This window comes from Rousettus aegyptiacus, unplaced genomic scaffold, assembly GCF_014176215.1.
Source record: "Rousettus aegyptiacus isolate mRouAeg1 unplaced genomic scaffold, mRouAeg1.p scaffold_m13_p_14, whole genome shotgun sequence".
In the NCBI taxonomy this organism is placed as follows: domain Eukaryota; kingdom Metazoa; phylum Chordata; class Mammalia; order Chiroptera; family Pteropodidae; genus Rousettus; species Rousettus aegyptiacus.
In genome coordinates, this window is record NW_023416289.1 from 31173495 (window position 1) to 31189267 (window position 15773).

The 15773-nt window shown below is 41.0% G+C and overlaps 2 protein-coding genes, 1 non-coding gene and 1 pseudogene across 4 annotated transcripts in view; 2 read left to right on the plus strand and 2 right to left on the minus strand.

The window, feature by feature from the left end:
- The window catches only part of GPATCH1 (G-patch domain containing 1), a 35851-nt gene extending 27099 nt beyond the window's left edge, over positions 1-8752 (plus strand). The window contains exons 16-20 of one of the 2 annotated variants that reach the window (XM_016133256.2): positions 2489-2705; positions 4104-4211; positions 5949-6046; positions 7204-7352; positions 8475-8752. In XM_016133256.2, the coding sequence (XP_015988742.2) occupies positions 2489-2705; positions 4104-4211; positions 5949-6046; positions 7204-7352; positions 8475-8505 (603 nt within the window). In that variant the 3' untranslated portion in view covers positions 8506-8752. Of the gene's footprint in view, positions 1-2488; positions 2706-4103; positions 4212-5948; positions 6994-7203; positions 7353-8474 lie in introns of those variants that run through there. The other variant, XR_004954266.1, reaches the window with a different exon arrangement.
- Positions 8753-9240: 488 nt separating this feature from the next.
- LOC118611902 lies at positions 9241-9359 on the minus strand (annotated as a pseudogene).
- Positions 9360-9362: 3 nt separating this feature from the next.
- Positions 9363-15773, plus strand: part of WDR88 (WD repeat domain 88) — a 39927-nt gene continuing 33516 nt past the window's right edge. The window contains exon 1 of the mRNA XM_016133222.2: positions 9363-10204. Coding sequence (XP_015988708.2) covers positions 9887-10204 — 318 coding nt within the window. The 5' untranslated portion in view covers positions 9363-9886. The remainder of the gene's footprint in view (positions 10205-15773) is intronic.
- Positions 14769-14899, minus strand: LOC118611541. The gene has a single exon (XR_004954501.1). It is a non-coding gene; the product is annotated as a small nucleolar RNA SNORA70 (small nucleolar RNA).

The window sequence follows — 15773 nt, forward strand, 5'->3', positions numbered from 1 at the left end:
ATTGAGATAGTATTTGGGTACTTTTGCCTGGGAAGTCTTGGTTCTTGCTTTTTAATTTATTAGCCATGTGACCTTAGGAAGGTCTCTTCCCCTCTCTGGGCTATTTAATATTTTTTCTTTGGAAACTTTCTGAGCGAACACACCTTTTGGTGTAAGGTGTGGGGGTGCGGTGAGGGAGCTTCAAAAACATAGATACTGTATATTTGGTGTGTGTCATTGCTGTCATTTAATTCTATTACAGCTCCTATTACATTCTGGAAAAAAATAGAAAAAAATTTCTAAGAGTAGAATATTTCATGTACTTATATCAGTTCTGCTTGTACATTTAATAATCTAGACATCATTAAAAGCCAGAACGGTCTGAACACAGAAATCAGCCAACTCATTCAGTTTATTGCCCATGTAACATTGGCATCTGTGTTTTGGTATAAATATATATGATTCATGACTTTTCTAGGAATTGTTACCATGATTTCCTGTGCTTCAGTGTAGGGCTTTTTCTTTCGACTTTTTGTATGATTAAAAAATTTTTTTGAACCAATCTCAAAAATTTAAATACAGTATAGATCATTTTTTCCTAAACCACTCGAGCACAAGTTGCCAGCCAGACGCCCCATCACCCCTGTCTTTCCTTCAAAGGACATCCTCCTGTATAATCACAGTATATCTATCAAAATTAGGAGATTAACATTGATATGTTATTGTGATCTAATCCTCAGAACCCATTCAAGTTCTACCAGTTGTACTAATAATGTCCTTTATAGCAAAAAGGATGCAGTTCAGCATCACTTGTTGCATTTAGCTGTCAATCTCCTTATTCTCTTCAGCCTGGGACAGTTCTTCAGTCTTTCCTTGACTTTTATGATCTTGATACTTTTGAAGATACAGGCCACTGTGTTACAGAATGTCCCCCAGTTTGGGCTTATCTGATGTTTCCTCATGACTAGATTCATCGGTTCTGCATCTTTGGCAGGAATTTCTCAGAAGGGATGCTGCCGTGCTCTCATTGATCCTGTCATTGATTCCAGCAGCAGGATGTTGATTTGTCCCATGACTGGTGATATTCACTTTGAGCAAGGTGGTGCCTGCCAGGATTTCTCACTGTAAAGTTAGTTTTTTCACCTTTCTAATTAATAAGTACTTTTATTTATTCATTTTAAATTCATTTTTTACTTAATTATTTTTTAAAAATATTTAAGAGCTTTAAATATAAATACTCTGTTTCTCATCAAACTATTTCTTTATATCACTGTGGACTCATGGTTTCTTCTTTTATCCTAATGGATAAATTTGGTGCTATCATTATTTATTTTACTGCTCAAATGGTCCTAGTTTGGCTAAACGGAGCCCCTTCAGGTTGGCTTCTGTGTCCTTTTGCTATATTCCTCTTACTTCCTCTTACTCTCTGAGCACGTCCTTGCATTCTGGCACAGTAAGATTTTCTGGGCTTCTCTTATTAATTCTCAGCTCCAGCACTAGAATCAGTCCTTTCTCCAAGGTACCCTCCAAGGTTATTTTTAGTGAGGATTGGTATACTTTTCCTCCTTATCTTCTTTAAAACCATAAATGCCACTGTCTTGTATCAGTTTTCGTCATGTGAGTATTTGTAACTTTGCTCTATAAATTGGAGGTGGTGTGGTCTGGGGGAGTGACCCCTGGCTGAGCGCATGGAGATCTGGGTCGTAGAGTCCAGATCCATGGCGCTTACCATGGGTGCATCACTGACACAGGCTCTCATCTCTGACTCGGGTTCTCCAGTGGTAAAATGGAATGACTAAGTGAATCCTGATCCTGGGGCTCCTGATCCCGGTCCTGGGGCTCTCTTGTATTGCTTAGCACATTATCGTACCTAGTGTCTTTCTGGTGGTAAGCTGTTGGAAGGTGGGAGCAGTGTCTTCTTCATACCTTTACTTTTTGTTTATTGAACCGAATGTGTACAAAGTTACTGCCTCTTTATTTGGTTAATATGACTGTCCATATCCGGACTTCTTTTAGGAAGGGTGATGTGTCATTGCAAAGGGAAGTTCTGTGGCCATTTTATCAGCAGGTTCCTGGCTCCCTCTCCATTGTATGGAGGGCTCAGCATTCTCTTCAGCATTTTCATATTAGTAGACAGTCTTCATTGCATTGGATAAACTCTTGAAGAAGGTCCAGAGGCACTGTGCTATTTCCTACTACATATTTTTGAGTCCTCTGCAATTCTGATTAATGACCTAGTTCCATGGGAAATTTTAGCTGCTTTTGCCATTCAACACATTCTGCAGTTATTGAATCAGAAACAGCACAAAAATAAGTGCAGTGTGAGTGATCATTGTTTAGTTAGGTAGTATATGGGAATAGAGACCAAGTACCTGAGCATAAACATCAGAGAGAGAAAGAGAGAGAGAGAGAGAGAGAGAGAGTGTGTGTGTGTGTGTGTGTTCTAGAATGTTTTGCTTCTTTCACTCTTGCTTCTTCATTTCTGACTCTTATTTCACTGTTAATACAGCTGGTAAACAAAGATGTGGATTCACAGACTGATGGAGAAGGTAGCCGCCCATCCATGGACTTATTCAAGGCCATCTTTGCCAGCTCCTCCGAAGAAAAGTCCTCATCCTCTGAGGATGAGCAGGGTGACAGCGAGGATGATCAGGAGGGTACTGGGGAGGCCGACTTCAAAAGTTCCCAAGAGACCGACTTGGTGGAAACATCAGCTGTGGCACACAGTACGTCAGTACTGCAGACTTTGGGATCTAAAGAAGGATGATATTTCTAAAGAGACTGCTGCTTTGTTTAGTGTGTAATTTTAAACTGGGACAATTAGCAATAAATGATGTCTTAACCTTTTACATTTTAATTGGGGTAGAGCAGGGTTCCATTTTTTCTATCTGGTATATTTTTAGGATAGCTATGTTCAATAATGTTGATTTTTCCACTTACCCTGGCTGAATTTCCTACTTACCCTGGTAGTAAAGTTTTCATTTTAAAAAAATAGCTTTTTTTTTTTTTTTAAACCTAGTTGATGAGGCGGTGCTAGGATTGATTACCGGATAACATTTGGTCATGAAATATAAAGGCGTCTTCCTGATTTCCTCTACGTAGAGCACTTTGTATGCTCTGGATCAACCATCAGATAAGCACTGCCTGTTCCATAGATGGGGTAGATGGGGTCTGTTCTCATTACTGTGAGTCTGACATTTGGTTAGCAGCTTGTCCTGCTTGTTCCGGTTACCCAAGTCAGGAGTTTTGACATAAGGAAGGAGGCTGTCTGGTGCTTGCAATGGTAGGAGCCCTTTCAGATGCTTGGATAGGTAGTCAGAATTTCTCATTTCAGTCTTAGAGTATTCTGCCTGCCTCTGTCAGCCCGTGGTGGACTTGTGTACAATTTTTGAGGGTCTTTAACCAAAAAGTTACATAATGGTACAAAATATTGTATCTTCTTAGGTGATTGCAAATGTCAGTCTATTTCTTATTGTTGTGGAAGAAACCAAACTTGTATTTTATTACAAAATTTTATATACTTGAATTTTATAAGTAGAAAAATATAGAAAGCTTAAGTCCCTTGGAATCCTACTTCCCAGAGATAACCACTGTGAACACTCTTGATGCATATTTTTTCAGACTTTTCTCACTTTTAACTCTTCTATCTAAAAATATAGTCATCTGTTTTAAATAATGAGATTATTAATGTGAACATAATTTGTTTATATCTAGTTTTTCTCCTCTTTGATAATTTGAGTGAAATTAAGCCTTCTGAGCCAGAACATAGGCTTATATCCCTGTTTGTAAGTTTTATTTTTCTCAGATGGTCCTTTCTTGAGGACATCTTTGAACACTTCAGGCCACAGTAGGTGATCCAGAGTGTGTGCTCTACATACCCTTACATTACAGCCACTGGTGCACTTGGTTGCAGGCATCCTCGTGTGACCGTCTTCCCAGCTGTGATGCCCATGAGGCTGGAGATCAGGTCTGCGTGTTCACTGCTATGTCCTCAGCACCTGGCATGAGCTAGTTAAGCAAAGTGGTGAAGAGAAACACATGTTTGCTGGTGGTAACAGACATTTATTAGAGATGCAAACACATTAATTTTTGGCAAATACATGAAATACCCTGGTTTTTTTCAGCTAGCGAGCCGCGCCCCCAGGAGCCTGCAACTTCCTTCCTGATACAAAAGATGCAGATAGATGAAAGAGAAGAGTTCGGCCCACGGCTGCCTCCTGTCTTCTGCCCCAGTGAGTAGAGAGCTCCTTGGTTCACCTGTTTACATTGGTACCAGAGTCTCCCCTGAGACAGGACAACTCTGTGTTACGCCCACCCTTCTAATCCAACATGAGGCCAACCAAATATATACATTTGTTTCTGGTTTTTCTGTTCTCAGCCACATTTTGAAACTCATTATTACTCCACCTAGTGCCTAAATGATAGCTATTGCTTTATAGGCTCAGAGACCTTTACCCTTTTTTTTTTTTTTTAAATTTCAGATACTTAACAATAGAGCCCTAAGTATCTTGAATGTTGTCACTTATAGAAAAGAGAAGCAAAAGTCTAGGACACAAAGATGGAAGGGGAATTGCGGGGAGAAGGGTACTGTAAGACTTTTTATACTTTCGCTAGTATAGCAAATAAAATAAAATCAATTCTTTCAGAAGTAGATACAGCCCATCCTCCTCCCCTAATAACTGTTAATAGCTCCTATTCACTGCTACCTGAAATTGACATCTCTCCTTAAAATGTTTAGACTAGTTTCTCACCTGTTTGAAGACTAGGTTAACAAACATCTGAAGACATGGCCCAGGTATATAAATAACACCTAAGTCTGTTACCTACTTTATAGTTTTCTATATTGTCCACATATACATATTGATTTGGTTAATTAATCCAGCCTTCAAAGAAATAAGAAGCAGAGAGGAATAAAAGTGTAAAGTGTTGAAAAATTGCAGTGAATGTATTTCTTATTTGCTTTAGTTATTCAAATCTTTAATAAGTGTGTCAGCTCTTGAAAGCTAAATTAGTTATACCATTTCCCAGACTGTCCTTGATATCCTTGTAGTCGTTAATAACTTATTTTGGTCTATTGAGGAGAAATGGTTTTCCCAACACTAACATTAAAAAAAAAAAAACAGTTTGGGAAAGTCAGTTTTTGAAATATTTGACCAAACTATGTAACTAGAAAACTGTAAGCAACTCTTAACTGGGTTTGGAAAATATCCACACTTTTGAATCACCTTAGAATTTTTCTTTAGATGGAAAAAGGTGATGTAATGATTTATACTATTTCTGTTACTGTGACGTTTTGCTGATTTGAGTACCTGGAAATGAACAACCTTAAAAACATTTTGGTCGGTATTTGGAGGTGGAGAATTCAGGTGCCTGCAACTTGTCATTTTAATGATTACATGTATTATGTTGCTCTGGTGCTAGTTTTTAGTGTTTCCTCTGATAATACAAATTCATGTCGAATGTGCTTTTGTAAAGAGAGGATGATGTGAGAGGAGCTATGGGATTCATGTGTGTGGTCCTATCCAACCCTCTCTATGTCCCTAAGAAGACAGGGATTTTTGTTATCCCTTTTTTATAGAAGGAGAAACTGAGTCTCGGAGAGGTTAAGCAACACGCCAAAGATCACAGCTGGCTGCAGAGCTGAGGTTCAGACTCTGGTTTGTCTCTGAGCTTGCTGAGGATGTTAAATTACAAAAGGTTTATTGGTATTCTGTCTGACTTTATCTTCATCTGATGTCATCTGATGGAAAAGGCTGTACCAGATACTAGTTGGGTCACACAGGTCTTATGTTGAGGTTTCTGCAGTTTCTAAATATAGAGCTAACATAGAATGTGCTAATCCATTCATTTATCAGTGAGGTAGGGCAGGAGTTCTACCTTAATGTTGAACATCAAGGCACATTCCTAATCCAATAAATTAGCCTTTATTTTCCCCTATAGTTCATGTGCTTATTACATTTGTATTTTAGATGCCCGTCAGACACTTGAGGCTCCTCAAAAAGAGAAACATAAAAAGAACAAAGAAAAACATAAGACCAAGAAAGAACACAGACGAAGGAGAGAGAAGGTGAGTAACTTCTGAGTGTCCCAGGATCAGGGTATGGGATCTGATTCCCCTGCTTCTGTCGTCCAGACAGACCCCCAGAAGTGACACGTGAAGCCCATCAAAGAGAGCATCTTGTTGCCAGGATGAGGGCACGTGGGCTCCTCTACACCCTGACAGAAGTGTGGACTAGACATTCAATGCAAACTCTCAATTTTCAGAACTTTGTTTTTATTCAGCCAGACTATTTAAACTTGTTTGGTTGTACTTTGAAAAATTTTAAGTTGTAAGCATTAAAAAGTATGAAGAAGGACATTTAAGTGTCTTCGAATAATGGTTGAGTTTCAAATAATGAAACAGTTTTATTTAATTATTCATTCCATATTATTGAAGGTATTCTTTTGAACACTTCTCAACTACTTCGTCGTCATCATACATAGAGATGTTGGTCCCTAGCTTGCCATTTGAAGTGAAGGAAACCTGAACGAGTAGTGTGTGTTCACTGTTGACATCCCTCATTTCATTGTCCATGTCTTTTCAGTTAGGCACAGGCTTTTAATTCAGTTAATGTTAGTGTCAGATACCCAAAGTCTTCTGGGCAGTATTTGGATCAATTAGAAATAGTTCCCTTATTGGCTATCAGAAAAAAAGATTCCTGAGCATAGAAGGTAAGAAAAGTTCTCTTGTAGAGAAAGGAAAAAAATCGGTGCTGACAGGTTCAAAAATCAAATTTGTTTGTTTCTTAGCAGTGTACATGCTTTCCTCTGATTTCGTACCAGTTTCTTCTTTGTGCATTTCTAGGGCAGTTGCCATCCTGATGTGCAGTTTATCACATATGCCTATCAAAATGGACCAGTCAGGTTCATGGGAGGTGGCAGGGGTCACCTTGGATAAGATGGGGGCTGAGTGTCAAGACAATATCCTGCCTATATCCTTCTGGTTCTGCTGTGCGTCACCAGAGGGTCATTTCTGTGAGTGTGTGCGGGTGGAGAGAGTGCACAGCTGTATGCTCCTGGCCTGTCTCATACTAAATTCAAGCTCAATCCAAATGAGATTTTTTGTTTTCGTTTTTAAATAACTCTAGCTATCAAATGTCTCATTAGCCTGAATTAGGGAGGGAAACATGTATGTGTGTGTGTCTTTGTCCACCACTAACAACTACTTTTTTTTTTTTTTTAAAGAAAAAGAAACACCGGAAGCACAAACACAAAGGCAAGCAAAAGAATAAAAAATCAGAGAAAAGTAGTAGTTCTGAGAGTACAGACGGCAGTGACAGCCAGAGTGATGAAGAAGGGACCGCAGACATGTCACCCCAGGAACTGCTGAGACGGTGGGCAACAGGAGACAGTGGTTTTCAGAGACCTTTCAAAGGCTTATTAAAATCTTATATTTGCTTAGAGGCAAATGTCAGAAATGATACATTTGCATATTAGGCTTTTTAAAAAAGTTAATTTTTAATTACATAAATAATATGTGAATATATTATCATTGTGAAAGTTCATACCTTAGAGATAAAACATAAACTGGCCCCTGACCAATTCCCCAAACCTCTCCTCTTTCCACAGTAACTTCAGCCGTCACTTTTATATGTAACTTTGAAGAATTTTTTGAATAACCAGACACATGTAACATACATATACACACATTTTGTTATGCATTTTAAATATAATTTTATGTAGCATAAATCTATAAGATATGAACATTTAGAATGAATAAATACTGCCCAGTTATTTCCAAAAGTGGCTGTATCAGTTTAAATTATGGAAGCAGCTGTTATATCAATTACAAACAGTATAAAAATGTTTGCCAGTATGATGGGTAAAGAATGGCATCTCATTTTAATTTTCGTTTCCCGGATTGTTAGTTAGGTTGAGCATCCTTTCCTATGTGTCTCAGTCTTTGCCATGTGCTCTTTTGTGAATAGTTTGCTCATGTCTTTTGCACAATATTCTGTTTTCTGTTAGATTGTTTCTTTTACTGGTTTTTAGGTACTGTTTTGCTGATTTTTAGGGATAAAAATAATAATTCTGGATATTAATCCTTTTTGTGTTACTGTGATACCTATCATATGATTTTAACTACCTTTGTTGTATAGAAACTAAGTTTTGGTGGACTCAACTTTACCAATATTCTTTGTTGGTCTGTTTTACATTTTTGTTTTTTAAGGTTTTTTATTACACACACGCATGCAATTCTCATGCTTTTATAGTTTTGTTTTTGTTTAATATATTTGGATTTTTTTTTTTTTCAAACAGAATAGGGTAGGCATCTCATTTATCTTTCTCCAAATGGATAGGAAATAGTATCGGTTAGGGTGTGTAAGCTAGCTGCAATTAAAAAGAACCCCTACATCTCAGTGATATAGAACAGTGAAGCCTAATAGAATTGAGCTGTCTGGTTTTTCAGTTTGTATCTAACTTTCCTTCTCTCTCACTTTTATTTCTTTTTCCAGGCTGAAACGTCTTCCGCTAAGGAGGCAGTAATTGAATTCCGCCCTGGCCAGTCCTTGTACCAGATCGCCTCCAGGATGGAAACTCATTGAGTCCTCAGTTAATACATTGTACAGATTGTATTTATATGTACATTCATGCTGTAAAATAATTTTTAAGCCTTGACATTGCAAAGGCTCTCTTGGAAGGTTGCAAAAATTGCTTTCTATTTTTAATTTTAGTGTCAAGGAAAAAATTCAGACTGTACAGTTTAATTAAAATGAAATTTTTTTATTCATGATTTTTTTTCCTGAAATTTTAAAACAGAAGTGAAAAGTGAAGACTTTCTATGGTTTTGTAAGCAGAGTCTAGATAAGGAGAGTTGGACTTAGTTAAGAACTTGCACAAGAAGGAGACAGTCCCTTGCTTTCTGACGCCCGTGGTTTCCCTGGGAGTGTGGTTCCTCTGGGGGTTGATGGTGGTGAGCAGGAGTCCGGTGTGTGGCACAATGCCACGATCCTGGCAGGCGGCCTCAGCCTCTCAAGGTAGATGTCACCAAAGTGTCTGAGGCACCCAGACCAAAAGCAGGAGACTGTGTGCGTCCACTCCTTGCTCTCAGGCTGCTTCATCTGCACTGACGAGACCTATGAAAAAAGTACAGACATTTTTTACATTATCAGAGTAACATCACAAAATGAGAACGATTTTAAAAGGAAGAAAGGCACTTCTACCCATTCAGACATGACAACCTAAGCTTTCTTTTTTTCTTTTCTTTTCTTTTTTTTTTTACGCCTGCAGTACTTGGTATTCCTAGGTGGTCTCCCATCCAAGTACTAACCAGGCCGAAACCTGCTTAGCTTCCGAGATCAGAAGAGACTGGGCACGTTCAGGGTGGCATGGCCAGAGACTCCTCCAGTCTTTCTAGCAGTGAGATTGCTATAGACCGGATGTGACATTTTGTTCTCTGTTATTGTCATTGGCATTGTGACAGATATTTCCTTCTTGTTCTTATATGTTATGTCTACTTGCCCCTAATAGCTGCGTCTTAATTCATCCAGGGTCTGTTCTCTAACTTATTTCCTATTTCTCTGTTGTTGGTTGACATGAGGGGGTTGGCCGGGAGCCCTTACACAGGCAGAGGACACGGAAATCGTCCTGAGAGAGGGAGCCAGGAAGACCCAAATGGAGGTCGCGAGGATGGGACCACTGCTTTCACATTCTTGGCATTGTTCCTTTTGTGCCCAGATCGGGAAGCCCATTTTTCGGGGCGCGCGAGGGGCGGAAGTAACTATTTCTGCAGCGAGCGAAGGCAGTGAGACGGCCGAGCCCGGGGAAGACATGTTAGTTCCAAGGGCTGGGCACGGAGGTGTGGGCGCGTGGGGCCGCCGTTTGCCGCCAGACCCCGGTGCCAGCCACCAGCAGGCGGGGCTCAGAGATGGCTTCCCAGCCACCGCGCTTCCCCAGCTCCCCAAAAGCCCCAGACGAGAACAGGAAGACAGTGCTCCAGGAATCCACTATGCAGCCGCTCTTGGTCCCAGCAACCCCAGCAGCCGAGGGCGCACAAGAGTCCCACAGGGTGCCCTGGCCTGCCTTGGTCAAGGCCTACACCCAAATACACCTGTCGATCTTGGAGGTGCAGCGGGGCCGGCTTCTGGCTTCCCTCAACCCCCTGGAGTTAAACGAGGACTTGCCACCACCCATGCCCCCGATGGCTGCAAAGAAGCCCTGGGGCGACCAGGAGCCCCTCTCCAAGGTCAGAACCACCCCGGGGGTGGGGGCTGTGGCTTGTTCCGCACGTGGGGAGGGCATGAGCTGACAGGAAACCTGTGAGAGACCCATCTGGCTTTGCTAGGACCCCCAGTGAAACCCTGGCTCCAGTCACTTGCCTGAGGCACACCTGGGGGGCAGAGGCTTGGAAGTGCTGCACGGTGGCCCAGGGGCTCCCCACTGTCATCTCTGAGGAAATAGGGCTGTCCTGGAAGAGGAGGACTGTGTTCCAAAGTGGCTATCCTGACCCAACCCAGACCCAGTAGTCTCCAGCTGAGCCTCCCAAATGTCCCTATGGTGACGCTCCCAAGTGCCTACCCCAGGGTCAGTGGAAGAGCCCTTCCAACCCATTAAACAGCACCATAAGTAACAAAACTTAGAGTAATAATAAAGTAAAATAGATAAATAAAAACCTAACAATACTACTTTGATATCTGAGAGGCATTACATTGATGAAACAAAGGCCAGCAGAGAATTCTTGGGGATAAAAGAGGATTTCCAAACCCAAATGGGAGAGAGGAGAACTGAAACACAAAATTAGAAAATAAACTCATGAGATTTTCTGAGAACTCAGAGAAAAATATATGAAAGAACAATAATTATGAGAGAAAAGATAAGGAGCATGCGGGAGAGATCCAGATCCCGAAGAGCCAACATACATGTGTGTGAAGTGTGGAGAGAAGGAAAGTAGTACAGCAGGACACAGTGAAGAAAACCTCCGTGGGGTGAGGAAAGACCGCTCACGTGGAAAGAGATTTCAAGGTCAATGCAAGATTGCAGGGAAGTGTGACCTACACCTGGTGAATGCATTCACTGCAAAGATTGGAGCAAGGTTGTCCCACACACACATGAAAAAGCCTGGGATCAGACTGAGGTCTAGGCTTCTCCAGCCATTGGAAGACCTCTGAGTAGGGCCCATAACTGGGGTTATCGATTGGCTGTCTGTCTCTGTCCCGTCCCTGTTCCTTTTTCCCCCCAAATGCAGTCTCCATGGGGAAGTGTGTTTGAAGAAAAAGCAAAGTGTGTGCCAGTGTTTTTGCTATGTTTTTAGTCGTGCTATTTATTCTGATTTTTAAGTAAAGTTAAAAGAGAGAACAGGAATTGTATTTTATTTGTTTTCTCAGCAGAACATTCCCAAGATTCAAATTCGATAGACTTAAAAGTTTTTTTTTTTAAGAATTAAATGTCTCCCTAGCACCCTTGCTCCCCAACTGCCCATTTCCCTCTACAATGTTTCTAGTTTCTTCTGTGTCCTTACAGAGATATTTTATCCATTTACCAGCACATGCATGTACACCCCTCCCCCCTTTTTTATATATAAAGGCAAAATTTAGGTCTCTTCTGCATCTGGTTTTAGTATATTTTAGAGATATTGGTTTCTAGATGGCCTAAGGTTTTATGATCCATTAGAATGACAGAAGTTGAGAAGTTCTAGAAAACTCTGAGAGGGAAGTTTGTGATCTAATTCTCTACCTGGCCAAACTGCTGATTTTCCAATAAAGGCAACAGAAAGACATTTTCTTCAGAGCTGCAAAAACTCAGAAAAGATGCTTTTCTCTGAGAAAAAAGTTACTCAAGGGAACACTCAGGCAAACAACAACAACAGCAAAGAAAATCAAAATTTAAGAACTCAAGTAAGAGAGCAGTCTAGGATAAGTAGAGGGGAGCGGTGACTGAGAACGATATACTTTGGAGGTGTTTATATGGTGAAATCGATGTGATTGTGTAGCTCAATGAAAATGTCCTATGTCACAATTTTTAAAAAATTGTCTCAAAACCTTCCCCTGGCTTTCTGGAACATTAAAGATGAAGACGGTGGCCTTCCAGGCCATTTCGAATCTGGCTCATATCCCTCCCTGTTCTCTTTCTCTCTGACTTGCTAACTTTCAGGCAGACGCAGGTCTGCTCGGGTCAGGGTCCGCTCCAGCCACCTCCACCCCAGGGAGGCTCTCCCTGCCCAGCCGTCTAAAGCAGCCTTCTCACTTGCCTCTTCACGGCTCTCGCCCATGACCATGACCTGGCACCACGTCCAGGCCATTTGATGGCTGCCCGCCCCCCGCCCCCCAGCTCCTGAGAGCGGGAACCTGTTCAGCCCCCTGCGCCACCCACACCCCCTCGGTCCTGTGGCACCTAGGACAAATGAAGGTCCGCTACATATATAAAAGAACTAACTTGCTTTTACAAGAAGTAGACAGTCATTTTTGTTAGCGCCTGTGAAAACGTATCCATGTGTTCGGAACCTCTCCCCGCACCACCTCGGGGTATCTCTCTTTCCCCAATGGACCCCAAAACTATGCGCAGAAAAAACTGCGAGGAGGTCCCAGAAAGGTCCAGATGGGGCTAAAAGGATTTCCCCTTCTTGCGTCTCTGCTTTCCCAGAATGAAGTTGTTTTTTTAAAGAAAGAAATCGGGAAGACCTGAGACTCTTGCCTGGAGGCAGAGGCAGCTGGCCGAAGGCGTGCCATAGAGCTGGGGATGGTCCACCCGGGGCTGCTCCCTGCACCGCGGGACGGGTCCCCATCTCGTGGGCGCCACGCTTCCCGGCCCGCCACTGGCTGGTGTGCCTACGCCCCCTGGCGGCAGAGCCCCAACCCTTCCTTTCTGTGTCCCATGTTCTCTCATTTCCCTTCATACCCCACAATCCCGGACCACGTCCCCTTGCCCCCATATAACGTCTTTCTTCAGGGGAGGAGAGAGTGGAACGTCTCAAGCTTGTTCTTCTTCTTCTTCTTTTTAAACAAAACCCCCACTGCTTATTGAGGTATAATTCCTATATCAAAAAATTCACCTATGTAAATGTAGGGTTCAATGGTTTTTAGTGTATTCAGAGTTGTACATCCAGGACCACAATCATTTCAGAACACTTCAGCAACCTCAAAAGAAACCCCATACCCATTAGCAGGCATTCTCTATTTCCCCTCATGCCGTCCTCCCCGCTCTAGGCCACTACTAATTAACTTTCTGCCTGTAGAATTGCCTGTTCTGGACCTTCCTAGAAATAGGATCAAACAATATGTAGTCTTTTGTCTTTTGTGACTGGCTCCTTTTCCTTAGTATAATATTTTCAAGGTTCGTCCATGTCGTGAATGTATCAGTACTTCGTTTCTTTAAATAGTATACACATATGTTTTTAAAATAGACTTTATTTTTTAGAGCAGTTTTAAGTCCACAGAAAAATTGAGCAGAAGGTTTATAGATTTTACCAATATTCCCTATATCCACATATGCATGGCTTCCACTTTATCAACATACCCCACTGCATGAAATATTTGGAATAATCGATGAGCCTACAATGACACCCAAAGTCCATAGCTAATATTACAGTTCACTCTTGGCATTGTACATTCTATGGGTTCGAACAAAAGTATAATGACATATACTAATCATTATGGTATTGTGAATAGTTGCACTGCCCTAAAAAGTCCCTGTTCATTCCTCTAACCCTCTTAACCCCTGGTAACCACTGACCCTTTTACTGTCTCCATAGATTTTCCATTATATCATGTATTTGGATACGTACAGTATACGGTCTTTTCGGACTGGCTTCTTTCACTTAGTAATGCACATTTAAGTTTCTTGCATGTCTTTTCATGGCTTGAGAGTTCATTACTTTTCAGCATTGAAAAATATGCCATTATCTTGATGTGCCATAGTTTATTATCCATTCAACTACTGAAGGACAGACATCTTCAGGTTCTTCAAGGTTGCGTCCAAGTTCTGGCACTTATGAATAAAGCTGTTATAAACATCTCTGTGCAGGTTTTTGTGCTGGATTGTATGTTAAGGATGTTGAATTTTATAAGAAACTGCCAAACTGTCTCCCAAGGTAGCTGTACCATTTTGTATACCTACCAGCATTGAATGAGAGTTCCTGTGGCTCCGCATCCTCATCAGCATTTGATATTGTCAGTGTTCTGGATTTTGGCTATTCAAATATTATTATTGTTATAATTTGGAGATCCCTGATCACATAGGATGTGAAACATCTTTACACATGCTTATTTGCTTTCTGTATATCTTTCTTGTGAAGCGTCTATGAAGGTCATTGGCCCATTTTTTAATCATGTTGTTTATTGTTTATTATTGTTGAGCTTCGAGAGTTTTTTTGTTTTTTGTTTTTTGTTTTTTTGGACAGAAGAAGTAGTATTTATTGGTGAGCATATAAGGAGGGGACAGCACCAAGACTCTCATGAGTGCAAAGCCTGCCATTTGTCCAGGGGACCACAAGCAGGGCTGTATTAGACCCCACAACCATTGGGATGAGCTGCTTTTCAGCCACCATGTCTTCAAACTCATCTGCATTAAACTTAGTAATTCCCCACTTCTTGGAGATATGGATCTATTGGCAGCCAGGGAACTTGAACTTGGGCCTGCCTAGAGTCTCAATCACATGCTCTTTGTTCTGCAGCTTGGTGCAGGTGAACATGATTTCTTGGCTGATGTGGACCCTCGCCATTGTGCCCTTTGGCTTTCCAAAGGCACCCTGCATACCTTTCTGGAGTCTAAATTGGGGACAGTGTGAGGTCAGACATGAGTGTCCACTGGCAAAGGGCTGTCTCCAAAGTCCCTTAGGGCAACTCATACAAGCAACAGGCTGCATGCATACACTACCAAGGATGCTGCTGTTGCACACCAGGCCCCCATGGAGAAGAGAGCATGTTTGGCTTGATTGGCCTAGCAAGCGTTGAGAGTATTTTGTATACAGTTTCCCACGGTATCCTCAGATGATTGGTTCCAGGACCACCACCTCAGATATCGAAATCCACGGAGGCTGAAGTCTCTGGGTAAAATGGTGTAGGAGTTGCATATACATATCTCATATACTTTAAATCATCTCTAGATTACTTATAATACCTAATACAATGTAAATGCTATGTAAATAGTTATACCGTATCTTTTAGGAAATAATGACAAAAAAAGTTTGTATATTTTCAGTACAGATGTAACAATTTTAGGCCTAACTACATAGTGCAGATCCAGGAACAACATAATCTTTTTTTTTTTTTTTTTTTAATAGTTTTGATTCATGGTTGGTTGAATCAGGAGATGGAAAATTTGACGATGTGGAAGGCTGACTCTGTTTTGGATAACAATCCTTTAGCAAATGTGTCTTTTACAAATATCTGCTCTTGGTCTGTGGCTTGTCTTCCCATTCTCTTTTTAAAAATTTTTTCCAGCTTTATTGAAATATAATAAACAATTAGTTGCTCCTATTTACATTGTACAGTTCAGTGAATTTCTTTTTCAATTATAGTTGGCATACAATATAAGTTTCAGATGTACAGCATAGTGATTAGAGATCTATATAACTTGCAAAGTGATTGCCCCACTAAATCTAGTACCCCTCTTCTCCCTTACATATTTATTACAACATTGTTGACTATTTTCCTTATGTTACACTTTACATCTCCATGACTTTTGTAACTATCCATTTGTACTTCTTAATCTCTTTGCCCCTTTTCACCGTCACCAAATCCCCTCCCATCTACTAGCCCTCAAAATAGTCCCATATCTATGAGTTTGTTTCCATTTTTGTTGTTGTTGTAGTTTATTTT